Genomic DNA, 20,667 nt, shown 5'->3' with positions numbered 1-20,667 from the left:
AGGTAACAGTCTACTGTATACATTGATAAACAGGTTCATAAAAAGTAATTCAGATAATAGATACTACCTTACCTGGGTAACCTTCTCTGTTACATTGTGCGTTCGGTCTTTCACCTTAGGTGCAATAATTGTTTTGTCTGAAGAAGGAGGAGATGAAGATTTTTTTTCACTTTTGATATCAGAAAAGTTCAGGGTGAGTTGAGGAATTTTGTTGATTGTACTGTATTTGTTGAGATTTGAATCCGATGTGGATCCCAACAGACTTGATTTGATATGATTAAAAGGCCCTAAAAAATTTGAATGCATATTTAGTATTTGACAAATGCAGAGAAATAAGTTATCATTAATATTTAAGTGAGATATATTGGAAAAGTATTTAAAATATTTTTCACTATACTGCTTGTTAATAGTAAAAATTATCTAGATTTTAAAAATAATTCTACTGTTAATGAAAATCAAATTTACTATTGGATATAAAACACGAAATTTCCTTTACATAAAGCCTACAACATTCTTTATAAAGTCACAAGATTGCAAAGTACATAATGCATCCATCCTTAATTGTTTTTGCATACCCACACATGCTCCATTACAATTTTGGATGGGTAGAAATACTATACTCTCATTTTGTTTATAAAAGCAGAAGTAGGACATGATATTATATTAGACTATCTGGACTGTCCTATTGTAGAGCAAAGGCTCTATTATCATATCTATAATGTTGCTTATGTTTGTAGGATACCTAATTCAAAAAATGGCTTTTGGTAAATTCAAAAATTGGATAAAGTTCATTTCATAATTATCCTATCCCGTTGACACAGACCAAGTAACTCCGTATTTAATCAATGTAAATATTAACCTGTGTTTAACGTCCTCCCAAAAGCCAAGCACATTTAATTTTAATTTTGAAGTATCGCAGTTTCACAAAATGTGTTGCATTAATTGTCATTATCAACAAAATATTGAAAACAATAGGAACACATTTATGTAGAAGATCAGTGGAATATTTAATATACACTTAAGCAAGTTGTATTACTTTAATGAGCCGCAATAGATAAACAATACCGAGTTCATATACTTCAAGAAGTACATATCAATTATAAATTATTCTTCTCAGTATTTTCCAGATATTTGTACTGTAATTATAAAGTTGGTCCATAAGCCCCCTCCAAAAATTCATAGCAAGAAATAGTTGCTTTTGAGAATAAAAGAGTTGCTTTTGAGAGTAAAAGAGATCTGTAAAGGTATTTATACTGCAAGACCTGAAGCCAGTAAGCTTTTTAGGACAAATTCCTGGTCTAGCATTTGGTAACACTAAGTGTGCAATCTAGGGGTATTTCTCAGATCCACATGAGAACCTTCATGCATCCTAATTTCCTAATTGCCCTAATTATGGGCCAAGCATGTGATTTTTTTTCTTCTATTTTTTTTTCCTTAGAAGGAAAAAGAACTGTCCCTGTGGTTCAGAAACAGCCAATGGGACACGATTTGGCCTATGGGTAAGTTTTACTTGTCAGGGGAACACGTGGATCTGCAAAGTGTGAACGAATGAAATCCAAAGCACCCAGCTGCCTGGAGCTAGCTGCCTGGAAATGCTGAAGAGTGACTTAGTGCTGAATTCTGTAACTTGATCTCCAGGAACATTATTTGGGATTCAGCATCCAGAGCTGTTTGTGCATGTCAGTACCAATGTTTTATCTTTTTACCACTAAGAATGACCCATTTGTCCTTGTAAAATTCTGTAGCTGAGGGCTGGGCCTCTCTTGCATATGGGTGAGAATGCTTGCTGAGTAAGCAGTCTTTTCATTTCCTTTTCTAGTTTAACAGGATTCATACATATGTTTTCTACCTTCTGAATTCACACTAATTAGAAGTTAATTTAGGCTGGAAAAAGACTATTTCAAACTGTGCTACTCTGCAGAGAGAAATTCAAGATCACAAGGGAGAGCATGATTGCTAGTACTAGTCTAGTAGTTAAGGTGTCGCTTTGGGAGAGACCAGTCCAATGGTTCTGCTCTCAAGACTCTTACTGTATTTCATTCAATGATCACTCGACATAAGATAAAGTTGTATGTAAATGCTATTACTACCAGCCTACAAAATGAGGCGTTCTCTTCCTTTGTAGGATAATCAATCTAGTCTATTCGTTGTAGAACAGCTTCATTAGACAAATGGAAGAAAGCAATATCCTTCTCTCACATGAAATACTGAAAAGCCTGGTACAGAGGACACTATCAAGGAATGAGGAATATTGTGCTTGAACACCTTTTGGTCAACTAGGACCTGAGCCATTTCCATCATCTATATGAGTAATCTATTAAAAACAGGTCTTCAAAACAAAACGGAATTCACAATTACAATTACTGAGGTGACTGATCTGGCTAGTTTGTGCTAGGCATAGTCAGAGTACATTTTTTTCAGCTATATTTCCCTACACAACTGTAGCAATTCATAGTTTTGGGATATTGAGTAGGCCTGCAGATGAGTAAGATACCAAGCTGGAGCAGTTTCTCAGGTGAAAAAGACTCTTGATACCTAGGGAACTCTAAGGTAAGAGGAAAGAGAGCTCTAAGGGAGCTTAGGCAAATCCATGATTGGACAGATTTAGTAACATTAGCTATAGATGCTGAAATTGCACTGAAATTTTGTTTTTTGAGATTTAAGTCTCTTACTGGTTCTATTCCTAAGTACTGACTCTCTGTAAGAAATGGATTTATTACAGTGAGTCCTTCCCCACTTGATACTCATTTCCTAGCATGTGGTATCAGATTTAAGTTAACTGCACGTGAGAATAAATATTCCTTTCTTTCTTCCTCCTTTTGCTTAAAAAAATGGTGAAAGGCATATATGTATCTCATTGATAATGATAATTCATTAAAAGACATTACTAGCTTAAGTACAGCCCAGGCTGATGGCATCTGAGCTGCTACTTGACAGCTAGTGGACATTTCCTATGTTCTCATAACAGGAAGCTATAAAGAGGCCCATAACAAATCACAATCACAATTGACACTAATTGGCACCCTGATTGACAGTTTCAGCAGAGAGGCCGAGAACGAGCAGGGAGAATGACATGCTTTTGCAACCCCACAAAGGAGGTTCAGTTTGATCTCCCCATTTTTGTGGTAGGATTCCATTTTCCTTGCTTATACAATGTATTAAGAAATGATTTCGCTCTCCTGAGCTGTCAATCCATCATCTTCACCAACAGTAAACATATTTATAAAAACTTTTACAAGACAGAGACTTTTTCCTCTTGAGATTGCTGACATAGACATGAAGCAAATGCAATGATTTCATAGTCCATGAATTGCTTTACAGAGTCTAGCTCATGCACTGCATGCAGTTCATAGAAGACTTTACCAGGTACACACACTTTTTGCATCATGCATGAAGTCACAAACCAGTTTTCAAATGTAGCTACAAATTTTGTAGTTAAACTGAGCACATTTTAAAGTAACTTTTCCAGAAATAAAGTCAGTTAAGAATTATGTTCAAATTGCTTATAAAAGACAGCTCAGTTTTCTCTTGCCGTCATTGTGCTGGTGAATACAAATAGTTTTGTAGCTGCTCCAAAAATTATTTCAACGTGAAATTGGCAATGAAGTTCATGCATGCACGTTTTAATACTACAGGAAGCTTGAAACCATACCCCCTGCCATCCAGGAACGTGAAACTAGTTTTAAGGAGACAAAAGAGGAATAAGTGAAGATACTTCCGCATGGCTTCTGGTTACCTATTATTTTATCTTTGACATAGTTAACTGAAAAGTAAACACTTCATAACAATAGATTGTTTATTATTAATAGCCCAATTATACATCCTTTCACAGGTAAAACTCCTGGTAGCACCAGTAGAAGTTTTTCCTGCTTAAAGACAACAGCACTGAGTTAAATAACTTTCTCCCTCACTCTTTTTTTTTTTTTTTTATCAGATACTTAAGTTATGTGACTGTTCCACTATTCCTTCACTTTTTCCAAGGATTGTTAGTTAGTGCCATGAGACAAAAGTTAAGGGAGATATTAAGTGTCCAACAAATATAAGTTCAGGAGTGCACCTGGCCCTGGTGAGGTCAGCATGGGAATGTTGCGTTTGAACATTTCATACAGCACGCAAATTAACATGCCAAAAAGTGTGGCTGTTGAAACACTGGATGGCACATTCTACACATATACGTTACCTTTGACATTGCGCCCATTGTCTGGTTTTCGGCATAATAAGAGTGAAGAAAAAGAGAGAGAAAAGAAACTAAAATCTACATCGGCGAAAGCAGAAATTATTGCTTCAGAATGCGTGTGTGGTCAGAGTTAAAATATTTTTGCCCTGCCTCGATTATATAGCGTAGACTTCTAGTCAAGATGAACGACAGTTTGCCAATTAAGAAAAGAAATCTGTAGAACTGTTTGGAGTAGACCGTGAGGTGGTGTAAAAAGCAGAGCAGCTTTGGCTCTAGCTAACTTGCGCTATCAGCAAAACGCCAAAACGCTTTCTCAGCGAGCCCAGGTTTCAGGTCCGTTTACTCCAGCACTGTGTTTGAAGCCAGCGGTATTAACCACGACGTGCCAATTAGCCCCCTCTCACGCCGCGCTGCCTGCGCGCTCGCAGGGAGAGCTGCGTTTCCCCGCGCGGCGGGCTGYGACGGCGCCTGCTCCGAGGAGGCGCCAGGGAAGGGCTGAAGGCGAAGACCGTGTCTTAACTATCCCTCTTCTGCTCTGAGGTGCCTTTACTGACCTGTTAGCTCGCGAGTCTCTCTGCACAGGCGCACCGAGCCCTGAAGCCTTTCTTGGCATCAACCCCCTTCAAAAAGCTACTTTCTTTTCTTCCCCTCTTTCTTTTTTTGTTTCTTTTTCTTTTTTTAGCGGGTGGCTGGATAGACGCCACTGCCATCCATGGGGGCGCAGTGCTAACCCCTGCCGCTGCGCCTCAGGGGGCGGCCTGTGGGGCTGCCTCGGGGCCGTGGCCTCGGGGCCGGGCACGGGGAGCCCGGAGGCGCCCAGGGAGCGGGGCCGGGGCCCGGCTCGGCGGCTGCCTCTCCCCTTCGCCCCGCCGCCGCCCGCGCCTCAGCGGAGCCAGGGCTGCGCCTCACCCAGGGCTGTTGTCCCCCAAGGGCGGGAGGCTGCCCCGAGGTGCCCGTGCCCCAGGCCGCCCGTCCGCACGGGGCGGCGAGGGAGAAGCTCCCCAGAGAGGAGCCGTGGCCCCCGCCGGCGAGGGGGAGCAGGGCAGGGAGCGGCAGCGCCGCCCGCCTTCGCCGGCGGCAGTGGCGGCGGCGCAGGCCCGGCCGGGGCTTGCTGCGCGGCGGCCGGCTGCGTTGCGGTTTCGTGCGGCCCTGGCGGGATGGCGGGCGGGCGCTGCAGGCCGCGAGAGGCTCCACGGCCTGCCCGTGCGGCGAGGACCGCAGCGGTGTCGCCGAGGGCGCGCTCCGAAGAAAACAAAATTCCCCAAGTGCGGCGGCGAACCTAAACTGGCCCACAAAATCGGGGTTGGTGCTGGTGGCGGCGTTTGAGGTGGGAAGAGCCAGGTTTGRTTTTGGGCGAAGGCGGCTGCACGCAGTTCCTGTCCTGCCCCCTTTGCTGTCAAATCAAAAAATTTAGGAAGGAATTCAATGAATTGAACTCAAATGAATTTAAAACCCCTAAACTGTCATTTTTAGTGCAATACCCTTCAGCATGCAATTAACACTAGGTATAGCTGTGGCAATTTTAAAGTACGCAGTGATAGGCAACTAGGGCATATAAATTAATGTTGCGTGTGAAATCATTTATATTCTTAATAGCTTCATCTTCTAGAAAAACAAATTTGACCCTGGCTGGATTAGTGTAGTGAATATTGAGGTAAATAATGCTATTCTCTTGTTCTAWTAGAATTCAGTTCAGATGAGACTATTATTTGAACTGGGAGAGGGCGGATAATAATTAAATCTGAATCCTGCGTTGCATTTTCAGTCAGAATAATGTATTTCTTTTCAGTGGATTTGGGGAAAAAATCAGAATTAAGATCAATAAGCAAAGTAAAAAGAGATTGGGAAATGTATTAAACTTCGATGTCCCTAGGCTGTAAATTTTGCAACATTAAAGGCCACAGAATTTGGCCCATGGGGACTGTAGTTTACTTAAAGTGAACAGTATCTACAGTGTCTGATGAAAGTCCAAAAAGGATGATTTGGGCTGAATCTTGGTTGCCTAAGTCACATGGATAATTTTGTAGAAACAGTGGGGCTTTATGGCTCACTGTTGAGTAAGGCAAGCAGGACTTGACTTATTAGCTAAATTTAAACATACTTTCAGCATAAGGTACTGAATTCTAATAAGTTTTGAAGCAGATGGCATCAAGGATGTTACTAATTCTAATGCAGTTCTGAGAGTCATCCTCCGTTCTGCTGTACATGTTTAGTATGTCTATGTATGACCTAAGCTTAGGGCCAGATTTGCTACTGTTTTGTAGCTTATGCAAAGTGGAATCAGTGAGAAAATATTTGATCTATTTACAATGTTAATGATTACATCATTTGAGAGGCAGCAGAAATTCAAATTAATTATTTACTTATCATAGTAATTTTTTTTTCCTTAATACTTGACACTTGAAAGGTATTATCCTGTGAAATATAGCTAGAAATCTTTGCCCCTCCGTGCTCCCACTTTTAAATTATATGGCTCTTTTTGCACAAACTTTGTACCGTCATAACCAAAGAAATGTAATAATCAGCTAAATTTTACACGTTTTCTTCATGTAATTAATAACCAGTTGGGAAGTACTTTAATCACAATAAGTTCTGAAAATAGAAAGTGACAAAATAGATATCTTTAAATGTGCTTTAGCTGAATGTTTAGTTTAAGTACCTGGGGAAGTTAAAACTAATACGAACTTTATGTAATGATACCAGAACTCAGATATGGCTGAMGTTTGGAGGTTTGTGATCTTGAAATCTTAGTTTAAATGTTATTATGAAATATAGAAAAATAATATGGTTTAAAAAGAATTTAATTGAATTTTCAGATTCTTTGAGCTGAAAAAATCAGAGTCTTTAAGCAACAAAAATGTGAAAAGAAGCATTCCCTCAAACATTTCAATAAAAACCCTATGAACACATCCTTTGCAGGGTTATATATATTTATATAAATAACACTTAAGAAAAATCATTCCTAAAATGCCCTTATTACATTGGCCAATTCCTACTCAAAGTTCTCATTTTTTTTAATTCAAGGAAACACTGTTAAAATAGATGAAATTAATACAATTTTACTACTACTAAAAATGTTATTGCATAACGGTATTATTGCTAGCCTTTCTTTTGAGAATATGTGAACGAGACCATCTATATGATAGAATCAGTAGATTTAGCTCTTCCGGACTTTGGAAAATAACACACAGTCACCCATACTGCCAATCATCTTTCCCTTTTAGAAAACCACATGCATTCAAACTTGTAGAGTAAATATGGCATAAAGAGTATATTTGTACTCTTTGAAAGTGATCTACATGTTAAAAAAAAGTTGCAAAAACATTTGTCATTACAATCCATTTTCAGTACACATTAACTAATGAAGCAGGATAGGTCTGTGGAATTTTTTCAGCTCAAAATATATTTCAATAATTTTTCAGAAGGAGATTCACATTCCATTATTTGAGTTAAACCATGTTGCTATCACATTACTTTACATCAATTACAGAGGACAAACAAGGACATGTTCTCATAACACTTGCTTTTCACAGCCAACAGTTAAGGGGTATAYGCAATTTTTTGTGGGGCTTAGGGCAGGAGAAAAATAGTGATGACCTCTGTTGTGGAGTGTGTAAAACTTATTTACAACTTACTTGGAACTTAAGCCTGAAATTATTTTATGCACAGAGCCCTCACCGAATTGAATGGGCGTCTTCCAGTTGGAAAAAACTTCTGAATAGGTTAATTTTACAAAGGTTAATTATACAGTCTTGCAATATACAGGTACCTGATGCCTGTCTATCAGTATATGAGAATTTATAGCTGTTTTACTAGCTTTAAAACAGGAAGAGTAACTGGAAAGAATCATTTCTGCTAATCTAGGCATTAATCTGGATGACAGAGGAGCATTGAGATGTCTTCTATTTCAGGGTATATACAGAGGTAGAGGYGCATTGCTGTGGGCCTCCTAAAATGCAGGGGAACTTAAAGAAATTTGGTGTCTGTGGTCAATCAATAGGAGAAAAACAGGGAATCATTGAACCTAAAAATGTATTTTCATGCTAATTTATGCATCTGTGCACAGTGTTGCATGACATGATGTGTTAGAGTTCTTAAAAATTTTCCACATACATTACATGTCATCTGTTTTGAATAAAAATTATATGATTCAAATTATTAGATCATCAATAGCTACAAAGACATATGTGTCATTTTTCCAGGAAAGTCAGCTTCAAAGGTGCTTTTCCATTCATAGGGTTTCCAAACCTCTGTTTGGTACATCACCAAGCATTTCATTGGAGTTGTTCAGGAGATTTTCTCCATCATGAGATAAAAAGCATGTTTCCATGCTGAGACAATGGAAATGCAATATGTACATCATAGGTTTAAGAAAAAAACTGAGCACTCTCTGAGGGAGGATATTGTACAATCAAAACTGTTATCGTAAGTGTATTTAAGTATGTGGACAGAACTGTGCATAAAATTTTAACTTGATCATCTGATTTTCCTCTCCACGCCCCTAAATTCTAATATTAGCTTTATAAATATTGGACCTGATTTTGCTATACCCCTCTAAAAACTGCAGTTAGCAGTCTAAGAGCTGTCCTATGATTCCACTGGACTGCCTGGACATGGAAAGCAGTATTTAGAATGAGTAAGCCTAGAATATTTGTTATTTTTAGTATGATTTTTTGAATGCTAATTGTATTTTATATATAATATAATCAGCTATATATTTTTTATATATTTAGTTTTACTTACTGAGTGATGATAATTTCTATGAAAACATGCAAGAATCCCTTTCTTAGTACATCAGTGAATACAGACTGATTATTCCACCATACCTTCGCTTGCATGACGGTCCCTAAAAATATTCTTGGGATGGACGTTAAAGCCTTCTATATCGTGTACTGAAGATGCTCTCCGTATGCTACAAACACTTTCCTTTGATCTGGAATGGGTTAGTGGATTGCTTGTCTGTATCATGTCAGGATAAAGTCTGTCCCATTGTTGTTTAGGTGATGAATGGTCAAGAGGTCCYGATATATTAACCAAAGGAGAACCTTTGCTAGGTTGAATCAGTGCTTTTGTGTCATCCACTTCTGAAGGGCTAACACTTTCTTTTGTAGGTGATTTAAAGTGCTTCATGGCCACCGAGTCATCACTGTGCTTAGATGAATCTACTATCACTGCATCAGGATCTTCCTGTGGTAAGGACTGCTTTCTGTATGTTAAGAGCCTCAATCCAGGTAACCTGAACCCAAAAAGTTTGCCTAAAAAAAAAAAAAAAAAAGTACATTAGTTTATTATTAGTCCATATATTCCAGTCATAAAAATATTTGCTTTTTTTAACATACAGATTGCATAACAATACCTATAAATAAATGAAGAGACCTCTGCCTAATAAAATACACTGTTCAGTGATGGAATGTGCAACTGTGGAACTGTTATATACCTGTAAGTTTATTGTAGTTATATTGTTAGAAAATTTCATGCTTCAGTCAAACATGAGTTATTGAGCTCAGAATAGGACTAACAGCATGGTTTCTATAGCCTGTGTTTTAAAAGAGATAAGATTATCTAGTCTGGTGATCCTTTCTGGTTTTGAAATTATGCATCTATAAAAGAGTGGTTAGAACATGCAGAACTACTTTGCTTGGGGACAGAAACAGAGTCTCCACCCTCAGTTGTATCCACACAATGTGATTCTTTCCTGCATTTATGTGGGTATGAGCTTAATTGGGCTTGGCATATTGAATGGTAGGGTAGGCTCTTCAGAATGTGTCCAAAAATGAGCAACTCTGTGTAGTATCAGTAACTTAGAGAGAAAGTGTAAAATATTATATAAATGAAGAAAATATAGGGAAAGAACTGAAAAACCTACAGGCCTTCCACCTCTTTTTATTTTTTTWTTTAAAAAGCAAATCCAGGCAGCAAATACTTTTAAGTGTTGTATAGTACAACTCACAGATGGAGGCACTGGTGCTTCTGATGTACAGAAAAAACGGTGAAAGCTTAGAAGAAGAAATACTACCTCCAATCTAATAAAATAATTGAAATAATAGAAAAAAATCAGATATTGTAGCAGAAAATTTGTCAAATCTAATACCTCCTTGTCACTTACCACTTTTCTACATGAGCATTTTGCACAGTCARTCAATAGCAACAATGGTTTCTCAGAGGACATAATGAAGTGTCTTGCTGTTCCCTCTTACCGGAGGAAGAAATTACATTTGGGATAAGATTTTATTTTATTCTGTCAGTTTTAATTACTGGTATTTGTTGCTAGCTAATGTTCATTAATATTTACCATTGAGATTTATTGTCTCATGCTTTGATCATGGGACAGTATACTGAAATGTTTTAAAATAGTTTTTCATTGATGTCTATGCAAAGTAGTTGAAGCAGAGCAATTGATGGCACAACTTAACTTATTTTTAAAATAAATGTGCTTTGTAATCAGTATTCAAWTTATTTTGTATTCTAAATGAATGGAAGAGAGAGTGCCCTACTCTTTCTAAAGGATGACCTATGTAAGAATTAAGGTTGCTATGCCAGATCACACCACAAGTCCTTGCACATTATTGGACCTGTGATATTTTCTGGTAGTAGATACAAGGAAAAAGAGCTGAAGAACMACTATAGAGTGATATTTCTCCCCAACCCACTCATTCAGTTTCAGGCAGTCTGCAGTTCAGAAGTGTTCTGTGCCAGAGATTCCATTGAAACCATGAGTTTAGTGATTTTTGGTGGACCTTTCCTCCATGAATTTTTTTCAGTGCTTTTGAAACTCAGTTGTGCTTTTATCTGTAAAGAACCTTATAGCAAACAGTTCTATAACTTATGTATACCTTTRAGAAAAAGTATTATTTCCCCTGTTTGCTATAAACCTGTTGCATGATAATATCATTGGGTAGGCTCTATTGGTGTGAGAAACTGTAAATAATTGTACCCTTTCATCTCAATGATGTTTATAGTTTTCCATACTTCTATAATATGCCTCTTTGTTCATCTCTTTTCCAAGCTGAAGAACTCTGGTTTAACTGTATGTGATAAGTATTGCATACTTCTGGTCACCTTCCTCGTTCTTCTCAGTTCCTTTTCATTTCTAAAGTAATCATTTTTGACAGTGGCCTAAACTAATCCCAGAGTCGGGGATTTGTGCAGTGATATAATGGCTTTTTTGTTTTCATCTCAGACCCTTTCCTTGTAATTGCTAGGTTTGCCTTTTTGAGTTATCCTGCTAGCATGTGCTAATTTAAGAGATTTGCACAACAGCTGAGAGATTTCTTTCTTGGTTGGTAACAGATAGTTCAGACTCTATAGTTATGTTTGTAAGAATTTTTCACTTGCTATTTTATCACTCAGCGTGTCTGTATTATAGGATATTTTATGACTCTCATATCACATTCTGAATAATTTTGTCATCAGTAAACTTTCTCACCTAACTATTTGTAATTTTTTTTCTCCAAATAATTGAAAATATTAAAAAAACCCAAAGACCTACTGATAATATCTCGGTATTGAGAAATCTGGCCCTACCCATTTTTTTCCTGACTTTAAAATGTGCATTCATGTAACAATCTTCCTTCTTTTCCCTTGACAATTTCAGTGAGGAACCTTATGAAAAGCTTATTAAATTCCAAATATATAGCACTAAATCTATTAGCTTAATACATATAGACTATAACAGTACAGTAGACACAGAAAACTCTATTTTACAAAACCAGAGCCACACCTGTTAGCAAGAACAGCTAGAGGTGCCAATTTTTAGTATATTCGGTAATATTCAATAGGCTATACCTTGGGAGCATGCATATTTCTTCAAACTTATTATGTATGTATACTTGGATAAATTGCTCATGGCTGAAATTAGTGAAGTACATAAATCATTTTATTATTTTTAAATGTACATGAAATTGAGTTATAAAGCAGTTTGTAAATCAATATTACAAGCTTATTGCATCAAAGGTCAAACAATTACTATAATTCTTTTTTTTTATCAATTACATTGCACTCCTTTAAAACACCATTCATAAGCTTTTCTGGCATTAGATACTATTAAAGGCTTTTTGCTAGCACTCTATTTTAGTCCTATTCATCGTAGTGCAGATGGTCTTTTCTGCTTCACTAAGTTAATATGACCATGTTATACTGCATTACTGATTTAGCTGTCTAACTGCAGTTCAGCTGGAAAGAATACACAGTGAGAATTTTGCTTCTTGCTAGGAATTTCAGGCATGAAATAGAAAACTTAGATTTATCTTTTTACTTTTTGAAAGAAATGCTCTCAAAGTTAGAATTCTTATTTCCTGCTTTTTAACTTGAATAGTCTTTAAAGGGGAGTACTGTGATTCTTCTTCACTGTATAAATAATGAGCCGTATGATGTGTTGGACATTCAACACTGTTCTGGCAGTATTGCAAGTTCTTGGGAGACCCATTCAGAACTTATCTAATTTACATTACACTTTCTTGCTTGGCTCAGTAATACAATTTGGTGTGAAGTAAAATTCATGGCCCCAGGCCAAATGTCCTAATATAGACTAGAAGGGTCAGGGGAAACTTTCCTGGGGTAAAATATATTTGAAAGTGGACAGCCCTTACTTTATGTAGGTATGATATCAGAACAGGTTTATCTTAGTTTATAATACTAAAAGTTTTTTGAGATGTAACTATTATTTAATTTTATATGCATGCATAGATGATATTACATTTAAATTCCTGTATTTTTTTGAACATAAAGACTAGATTGCTAGGTTCGTCTTAATGCTGAATCAGGGATGTGTGTAATTGTGGCATGCAAAGAGCAATTCAGGGAAGCACTTGAATTTCTSAGTTGCAATTGCAGGCTTACGTTCTACCTTCTTTCAAATCTTGCTTCACTGAATAACTAATTTGCAAATGACTTAATCTGCTGGTTGTTGTATTTATTCTCTGTGCTGTCTCAGCTAACCTTTAGAGTTTCTAAATTGTAGAACTCAACCCAAAAATATTTACACTGCAGTGTAAGTATTTTTGTTTATTTATTTATTTATTTTACCAGGAAGCTGAAGTCCTTAGAGAGATAGAGATCTCCATGACCCATAGATAGAAAATGTAAAATATCTCAGGCCTCAGGCCTTAAGAATGGCACTGAATACAAATATACAAAAAAAAAAAAAAGTCTAGAAAACATCTGTTTTCATGTTGCTAAAGAGATGAGATAAGCCTGGTATATTCAACCATAATGTTTGTATATTCTTTTATGCCTAGGGTGAGCTGGAATATYGACTTTCTGCCAAAAGATTTTTTTTGAGTGTTTGCTTTTTTTATTGTTCTCAATATTAGGGCAAAAGCAACTCTTCCAAATTGATTTGTTTTAAAAATTTTCATTAATTTACATTAAAGAATTAGAAGTAAAATAAAGATTTTAATTTGATAAAAACAAAATATTTTTGTTAATTTTACTATAATATAATATATAATATAATAATACTTCATTAACAACAGTATCTTGATCTGAAAAAACTAATAACCTTACTTTTTCCATGAAAGTGCCAAAATTGGAAACATTAACAGTAACAGAAAAGCTCAAWTTTTAAAAGCCAAGCACCATCATATAGAATGTTGTCAAAACCAAAAACCAAAATTGGTTCCAAAAAGACTTTATTACTAGTTTTAAGTATGATTGAAAATTCACTGCCCTATAAATAACAAATTTCATTTTGAAAATGGGATATTCCAGCAAAAACGTATCTGAACAAGAACTTCCTTAGTAACCTAATTTGCTTGAGAGGCAAGTAATTCCCAGTCTGCTCAAAGGAAGCCTTCTGTAACAATAAAGAGAAATGATATTTGGTGTGATCWTTGCCTTGTCAGAGTGAAGTTATTCCTCAGACTTCTAGTGGTGAAATGGTTACTTACTTACCAGACAYGGTAGCAATGTCAGAAAAATGCTTAGGACTGAAAGATCTTTACTTTCGYTCTGATGTCTGAAGGCACTAGGGTGAATGCTGTGCATTATCCTACAGTCTGTTTAATTCCTGTTGATACACRTGGGAGTCCTAGTTTCAGTTCTCATTTCCCTGAGCATTGCAGAAGAGCAGCCCTAAGATACCAGCTGGGAAGTTGTGATGGCTCCTAAAAAGAGGTGTTTGGCTAGTTTTTGTGGTACCTCTAGTAGCACTGTTACTTTCATGGTGTTGCAGACAAATAGAAAAGTGGATTTCAAATAATTCCAAGGGAAAAAAAGTGGTAGCTGGTCTCAGGCTCCTTAGATTTGTTAGATTGAGTCTATTAGACTCTCTTCTACATTTAGAAAACAAATCAAAGGAACGCAACTACACTAAAAGTTTGCACAAGATAAATTAAGTGAGATACAGGAACTGTCCAAACTTGTTCCTGGTATGATGCATAACTTGTCTGAGTCTGAAGAGTTAAACCAAAACTCTGTGATGCCCATGTCCAGGCACACAGCCTAGTAACTGTGGTACAGTGTTGAAGTGGTGAGATCTTTCACCACCTTGGTTGCCAGTCTTTATAGAATAGATAATACTTTTTTGTCTGAGATGGGAAAATTGAAGTTCTCTTTGTTTCAACAGCTAATTGATATATCAGTACCAAATTCCACAATGTGTTTTGTCTGATATATTGATAGAGATTTCATATGCTCTGTGTACAAGAACTTTTAGCAATAATAAGCTGAAAAGTATCATTACATTTGAATTTTGTATCTTGTATAATTATATTAAATTTAATAGTTTAGCTGTTATATCTATAGTTTTGTAAAAATGAGTGTTCAGAGAATGGGAGAAAGAGYCATATTTTTTACTTGCACTCTTCTAGAATTATATAAAATGTAATAAGAGCTTGAAATAATAGAAACAGATTAAAGCAATAGAAGAACTTTAGTAAATAGAATTTTAGAAGATAGATTTACCTGAAGAAGAGCCACTCGAAAGGTTGTTACCATCTGAAATACAATTAAACTAGATTTACAAAAAGCTTTGGCTTAAAAAGAAACAGATTCAGAAAAGAAACAGAGACTGTTAAAAAAAGAAAAAAAAAAAGAGAAGGAAGGATATCAAATCTCAACACATTTTAAAAGCAAATTCCAGTAGTTTTGATTCACATTCAGTTTGTGACTTGCAGTGGAATTATTAGTATGTTGCCTTCTTATTTGGAAAAAAATAATTATTCCACTAAGAAGGGCTTTGATAATTACTCAATTTGTTGCATTGATCAAGATATATTTCCAGTTACCAAGATCCCAAGTTGGCTAATATTTCAGACAGAAAACTGAAGTAGATGTAATCAGACTAATGTGTTATTTCTCAAGAAATAGAAGTTCTTGTAATGTCTTAGCATTTTTTGGTAGGAAATGTAGATTTTGTTTGGAAGAAATTTTTGATATTGAAATATGTAATAATTCATTATCTCCTTGAGGAGACTAGACTTTGTCCCTGACATTTGTTTACAGTATGTCCTCAGAGAAGTACCATACCGCTGTTATGGCTTGCTCACTTCGTTTGGTCCTGGGAAGAACTCCTTGGACAACATGTATGTGCTAAATGCTTTCAGGTCTATTAAATACCCAACTTGCCTGCTTAGTAAACTCCTTAGCATAGATAATAATCATAGGATTTCACACCTGAGGAAGAAAAAGCCTTTATCTTATCAATAGATTTATTTTTGTTTGCTTATCATAAAACAATCTCTTCCATGCTGAATTGTATAAATAATAAAACATATTCCTTATGAGATGCCCATTTGACAGCTTCTAAAACTCATTTGAATAAGACAGAGAAACGTATTTCTCTGCTCTCTGGTAGAGTCCTCTTAGTCTAAGCTTGAGATACCCTGATAGTTTTAAATTGGAATGGAGGTTTTAATCTTAAAAAAGGAGGAAGAAATTAACAGATGTGTTAAGTTCTCTGCAYGATTCTTATTCTGAGTAATAGAGACATATCTTAACTGAGGTGTTCATCAGAGTGTGATGCAAAACTGAGAGCCTTTGCACTTTTCTGAGGATGTATGTTAAAATTCGGGATGACTTCGCAAAAATCRCTATCCTGGCCTTCAAATTACCTCACAGAACCCACCTATTTTAAAATAATAAATAAATAGGAGACATGTTAAAAAGGAATAAAAAATGTAGGACTAGAAGAGACTTCCTGGATGTGGCTCAGTCCAGAAGTTCTTTTCATGCTCACTTACTGTTTATTTAAATAACAAAAGGAAAATTTGCAGGATCTCTGCGTAGCCATTGTACTGTCAAGTTGTATTCCTTTTCCTGTCATCCAGGCTGCAAGTGTCCCCCCCACTGAAAGGTACATCTACCTGTGTCATTGTCTCTATTTGGCTTGTAATCTCTTTAAGCAGAGGTTTCCTTTTTTATTAATTGAATGTTTGTACAAGATACAGCACAATAGGGCTCTGCTCCTAGCTGGGGAGAGGCTGTAGTGCAAACAGCTAATTACAGTGGCTCCAGTCCAGCAACGCTTCTACTCTATCTGAGCCCCACCAATAACCATCTTGAGAGAAAAGTAATTTACCCACACTGCTTGTATTCCTCCATCAATAAAAGAAAAGTAATAGAACTTATTTATCTTAACTGCCTAATTAATAGAACCTTCATTAAGTATTTGGAAGCACACTGAAGGTGAAAGCACCAAAGGTCCTTTTCTCTTGTTGACTGCTGTTTGACCATGCTCCTTTGCTAAGAGCTGGGCACTGTCTCACTGTCTCTGTTCACCTAACGTTCACTCTAATTTACTTTGGAGACAAATACACATATTGACACTGGCGTTGTCGTAACTATGCTGCTCCTTGGCTAGATAGAAACCTTGTCCTCCCGGACACAATTTTTCTTGACTAGCCCTCACGTATGATGAATTTGCTCCCAGTGGTGAAGCTAAAAATAAGACCCTGGACAAATTTCTCATTACATTTTGGGCAAAGTCAGAAGGTTACTATTGCTTATATGTGCCATGTTCTATGTGGGAGGCTTATATTGTGGGCTTCAGGACAATTTTTTTTGTCCAGCTACTTTAAAAAAATACATGTAGTTAATGCTTACCTATCACTAAAATGCTATGCTTGCTTATAGAGCGAAGTACTCTGCACAGAAGAAAACAAATAGTCATTGAGTTAATTCTTAGACTTAAACAAAAAGCCTGATTTGAACTTCTGTTGCTTGTTTTACTTGCCGTAACTCTATGGAATTCAGTGAGTTTTACTCTTGAGATATAACTCCATTGCTAGGATCAGAACTGAGCAAAACTTTGTGAAGTGTAAGTTACTTTAAGGATACCCCYGACAGAAAGCTATAACTGATTATGATTGTAACTATTTTTAGAATATTATAAGCCTTTTCTGTTTGCTTGAACGTTATCTAAGAAATAAGCATTTATAGGATGTGTAACGGATTCTCTCATTTTTAGTTGAAATGATATTTTAAATTATAAGTTTCCACATGGGAGAATGGAGAGAAATATTTTTATACTCATGAATTAAAGAAAAATGTACARTTTAAAAAAGTGTATGAAATGATACCGCTGGAAGCAAATAATTTTACATTAACATCTACAAAAATAATATATTTACTTTAGAGGATGAAAACCAAGAAATTATTCCAGCATATTTTTAATATGTTTATAAAATGATAAAGCAATCCCTAAATATCCCTCTATGGCAGAGTGCAATTATGTGCTTAACCAAACAACCTTCTGGACTTTTTCCTATGAGCGAATTAACACTGTGTGGAACCAGTATTAGCTTACAGGCTAGTACTTGTAGCTGGTCAAATTGTTTTGAAGTTACGTGAATAAAACTTGTGACCCCATCTGACTTTCCATTAATATGTAGGTTACAATAGTTGGAGTTTTGTTGTAGAAGGCTCTAGATTATGTCAGAAAAATGTTAGGAAAAAAGCAATTATAGCGCACTGTAAYTTCTTTTGTCTTTAAATTGTGACTCAGTAGCTTTAAAAAAGAAGTATGCTCTAGGTGGGGCAGGAAATGAAGACAACTCAGAATTAAAGTTCAAGAGGGGTTTTGATCATCTTGTGCATGTATGTAAATTATAATCCCACAACTGCTCTATTTCACGTAGAAGAACTATAGCTCTATTTTTCATATTGGAGTCAGTATCCTCAGATCTRTGATTTTCTGTCAGTGCGAAATGGCTGCAGATTTTCTCTATGCCCATTCCTTGTCATGATTCATTTTGATCTTTTGCAGTTACTAGACTGATTTTAAGGACACAAAATGAAGAACAGAATCAGACACCAGGAAYAGATTTTTAATTCATGTCACTGGCACCTTTAATTTCTGTAGAAATTCCCAATCAACTTGGTAGAGTGGATGAATATGCTGGATTGGGATGTTTGACAGATTTGGGAATAAAGTTAGACATTTATAATTGCTTTCTTCTATAGATGACTTAAAAGCCATATTTATATACAGAAGTTATTCTAGCATAAGACTTCACTGTAAAAGAGGTTAGTGAAGTCTGTACAGCACACTCTGTACAGGCATTCTTACTCATTTTAGGAGTATCTTATTTTGGTTAACAACTGTCGCTGGTAGACTTAAATGATAATGTAAAAACATTCACACAGTCTTTTTGCTAAACATTCAGGTAGATGCTCTAAAGAAAGCTCTTTTTTTTTTTTCTTTTAAATAATGAATCTAAGATGAGAGAGTTCTCTTTCTCTATAAGGAAGTGCCTCACTAAATATCTTACTGCATTATTTCAGTTGGAGTTGAAAAGTTTACATAACTTTGCCAAATGGCAAATTCTTTGCCAATGGCAAAATCTAAATTCATGGAAATTTGTGAACACATCTGGGAATCATTTTCATCATCCTAGTGACAATTAAGCAAATATGTTGACTTCTTATTTGATGTGGTGAAGAACAGCCCTTGAGAACTGTTACAGTATTAATAACAATTCTTAGGGCTTATGTAGATCAAAAGTTTTAAGTTTAATATGYTAAACAAATATCCCAGCACTTTACAAGAAGGTATTTATATCTTTAAGCATTTCACAGACAGAAGAAGTAAGGCAGAGTAAGGTTATTAAGAGTTTTTAGATACAGAAGTAATTTTCTGGAATTGTATCTTTAAATGATTGAAGGAGAAGCAATATGAAGAGCAAACAGGCTTTCTAAAAACAGACTTGAAGTAAGAAAGAATGTAATGTGTTTATATATTGAAATGAGGCAAAATTTAGGAAAAAGTGATTGAATAATGAATTGAAAAAACAGAATTGTGGCAAAATACAAAAGTAATGGAATAGCAAACATTGAAAAATCAGTTGGCTGTGATTTAGTAGTTCTTTACTGATTTGGTGCATACTAGGTTTTTCCAAAATTTAACTATTTCATTATACAAACACTGGTCAGATGACCATAGAGAACTGATGATACAAGGAAGGATCTTGCAAAGAAGAATAAGGAGAACAAAAGGATCAGCTGAAAGGCTTTTTTTCACTGCTATTGTATAGCCAGTATCTCCACTTTTCACATTTATGCCTATTCAACCTTTTGCTGCATATAAAATAGGATCTCTTGAACACCAGGCTAGAAAGAATTCTATTTATATTTAGATGTGGTCATCAAACTCCTGGCAATATATCAATTTTTTTTTCTGTAACRTATTATTGTTGCAATATGCCAGACCCAATGGTGATTCAGAGCCTAGCTGTGTTAGGCAGCATAATAGCACATAACGAAATACAGGATCCCTGTCCCAAAGGGCTTGCAAATGTGATTTAAAGTATCTGACAGTACTCATTTGGTAATTTTTTAATTTTCTGTCTATTCAGTATTAAATGCAGTCTCTGAACTCAGTCACTTGCCTTCCATAGATTTTCAGTTTATTTAKAGGACCTGCAGCCCCTTAAAAGATTGGAATTACTTTTCTTGTGTGTGTTAGAGCCTTTGAAAGCAGAATGCACTGTGTGTAAAGTAAGAAACGTGCATTTTTCTTGCAGTATGTTGGGTTTCAGTCATGAGCAGCACTGTGGTAAGCTGTCTAAAAGTGTTTAAAACTGTTGGCTGCAGCTAGCAAGATAGATGCTTTCAGGAAAGGAAAGAATTTTCAAAATTATATTTAATAAATTTGACTCAACAGAGGAAGAATGATAGTATAGGAGAGTTCTTATTTTCTGGGATCAGGAAAATAACTGATGCTTTTGTTTCCCATTCACTTCTTAGCTCATTTTTCCTGTAACCTTACTCAGTCATTTTTGTTTACTTTCATGTTGAAAAGACATTCTAACATGAGAAAACTCAATCTAAGGAACYCTGAAAAGAAACCTCTCATGATGTGTGTACTTCTGGGTAGTAGATGTTAATGCAATCTGAAATCTTCTGTCTTTTTTCATTAGCTGGTCCTTACTTGGTTGCTTGTCAGAGATGTATTGCACTTGTTACAGGGCTGGTTCCCTCTCTATTTTTATTCTCTAGATTGGTTGCTAGATTTGAAGAGATTGTGTTTTGTTGCCTTTTTTTTTTTTTTTTTT

General features: G+C 36.0%; 1 protein-coding gene across 4 annotated transcripts in view; it reads right to left on the bottom strand.

The window, feature by feature from the left end:
* KCNH7 (potassium voltage-gated channel subfamily H member 7) overlaps positions 1–20,667 on the bottom strand; it is a 231,075-nt gene that overhangs the window by 71,241 nt on the left and 139,167 nt on the right. For 2 of the 4 annotated variants that reach the window (XM_085325831.1, XM_085325829.1), the window contains exons 4-8: positions 15,080–15,112; positions 9,004–9,432; positions 4,181–4,201; positions 3,653–3,676; positions 73–287 (exon numbers count right to left, since the gene is read on the bottom strand). In XM_085325831.1, coding sequence (XP_085181957.1) covers positions 73–287; positions 3,653–3,676; positions 4,181–4,201; positions 9,004–9,432; positions 15,080–15,112 — 722 coding nt within the window. The remainder of the gene's footprint in view (positions 1–72; positions 288–3,652; positions 3,677–4,180; positions 4,202–9,003; positions 9,433–15,079; positions 15,113–20,667) is intronic. The other 2 variants (XM_085325830.1, XM_085325832.1) reach the window with 2 other exon arrangements.

This window comes from Rhea americana, unplaced genomic scaffold (genome assembly GCF_003343005.1).
Source record: "Rhea americana isolate MKP2758 unplaced genomic scaffold, rheAme1 scaffold_124, whole genome shotgun sequence".
In the NCBI taxonomy this organism is placed as follows: domain Eukaryota; kingdom Metazoa; phylum Chordata; class Aves; order Rheiformes; family Rheidae; genus Rhea; species Rhea americana.
Note: the sequence above shows the minus strand (reverse complement) of the source record. Positions and strands in the feature narration are given on the sequence as shown.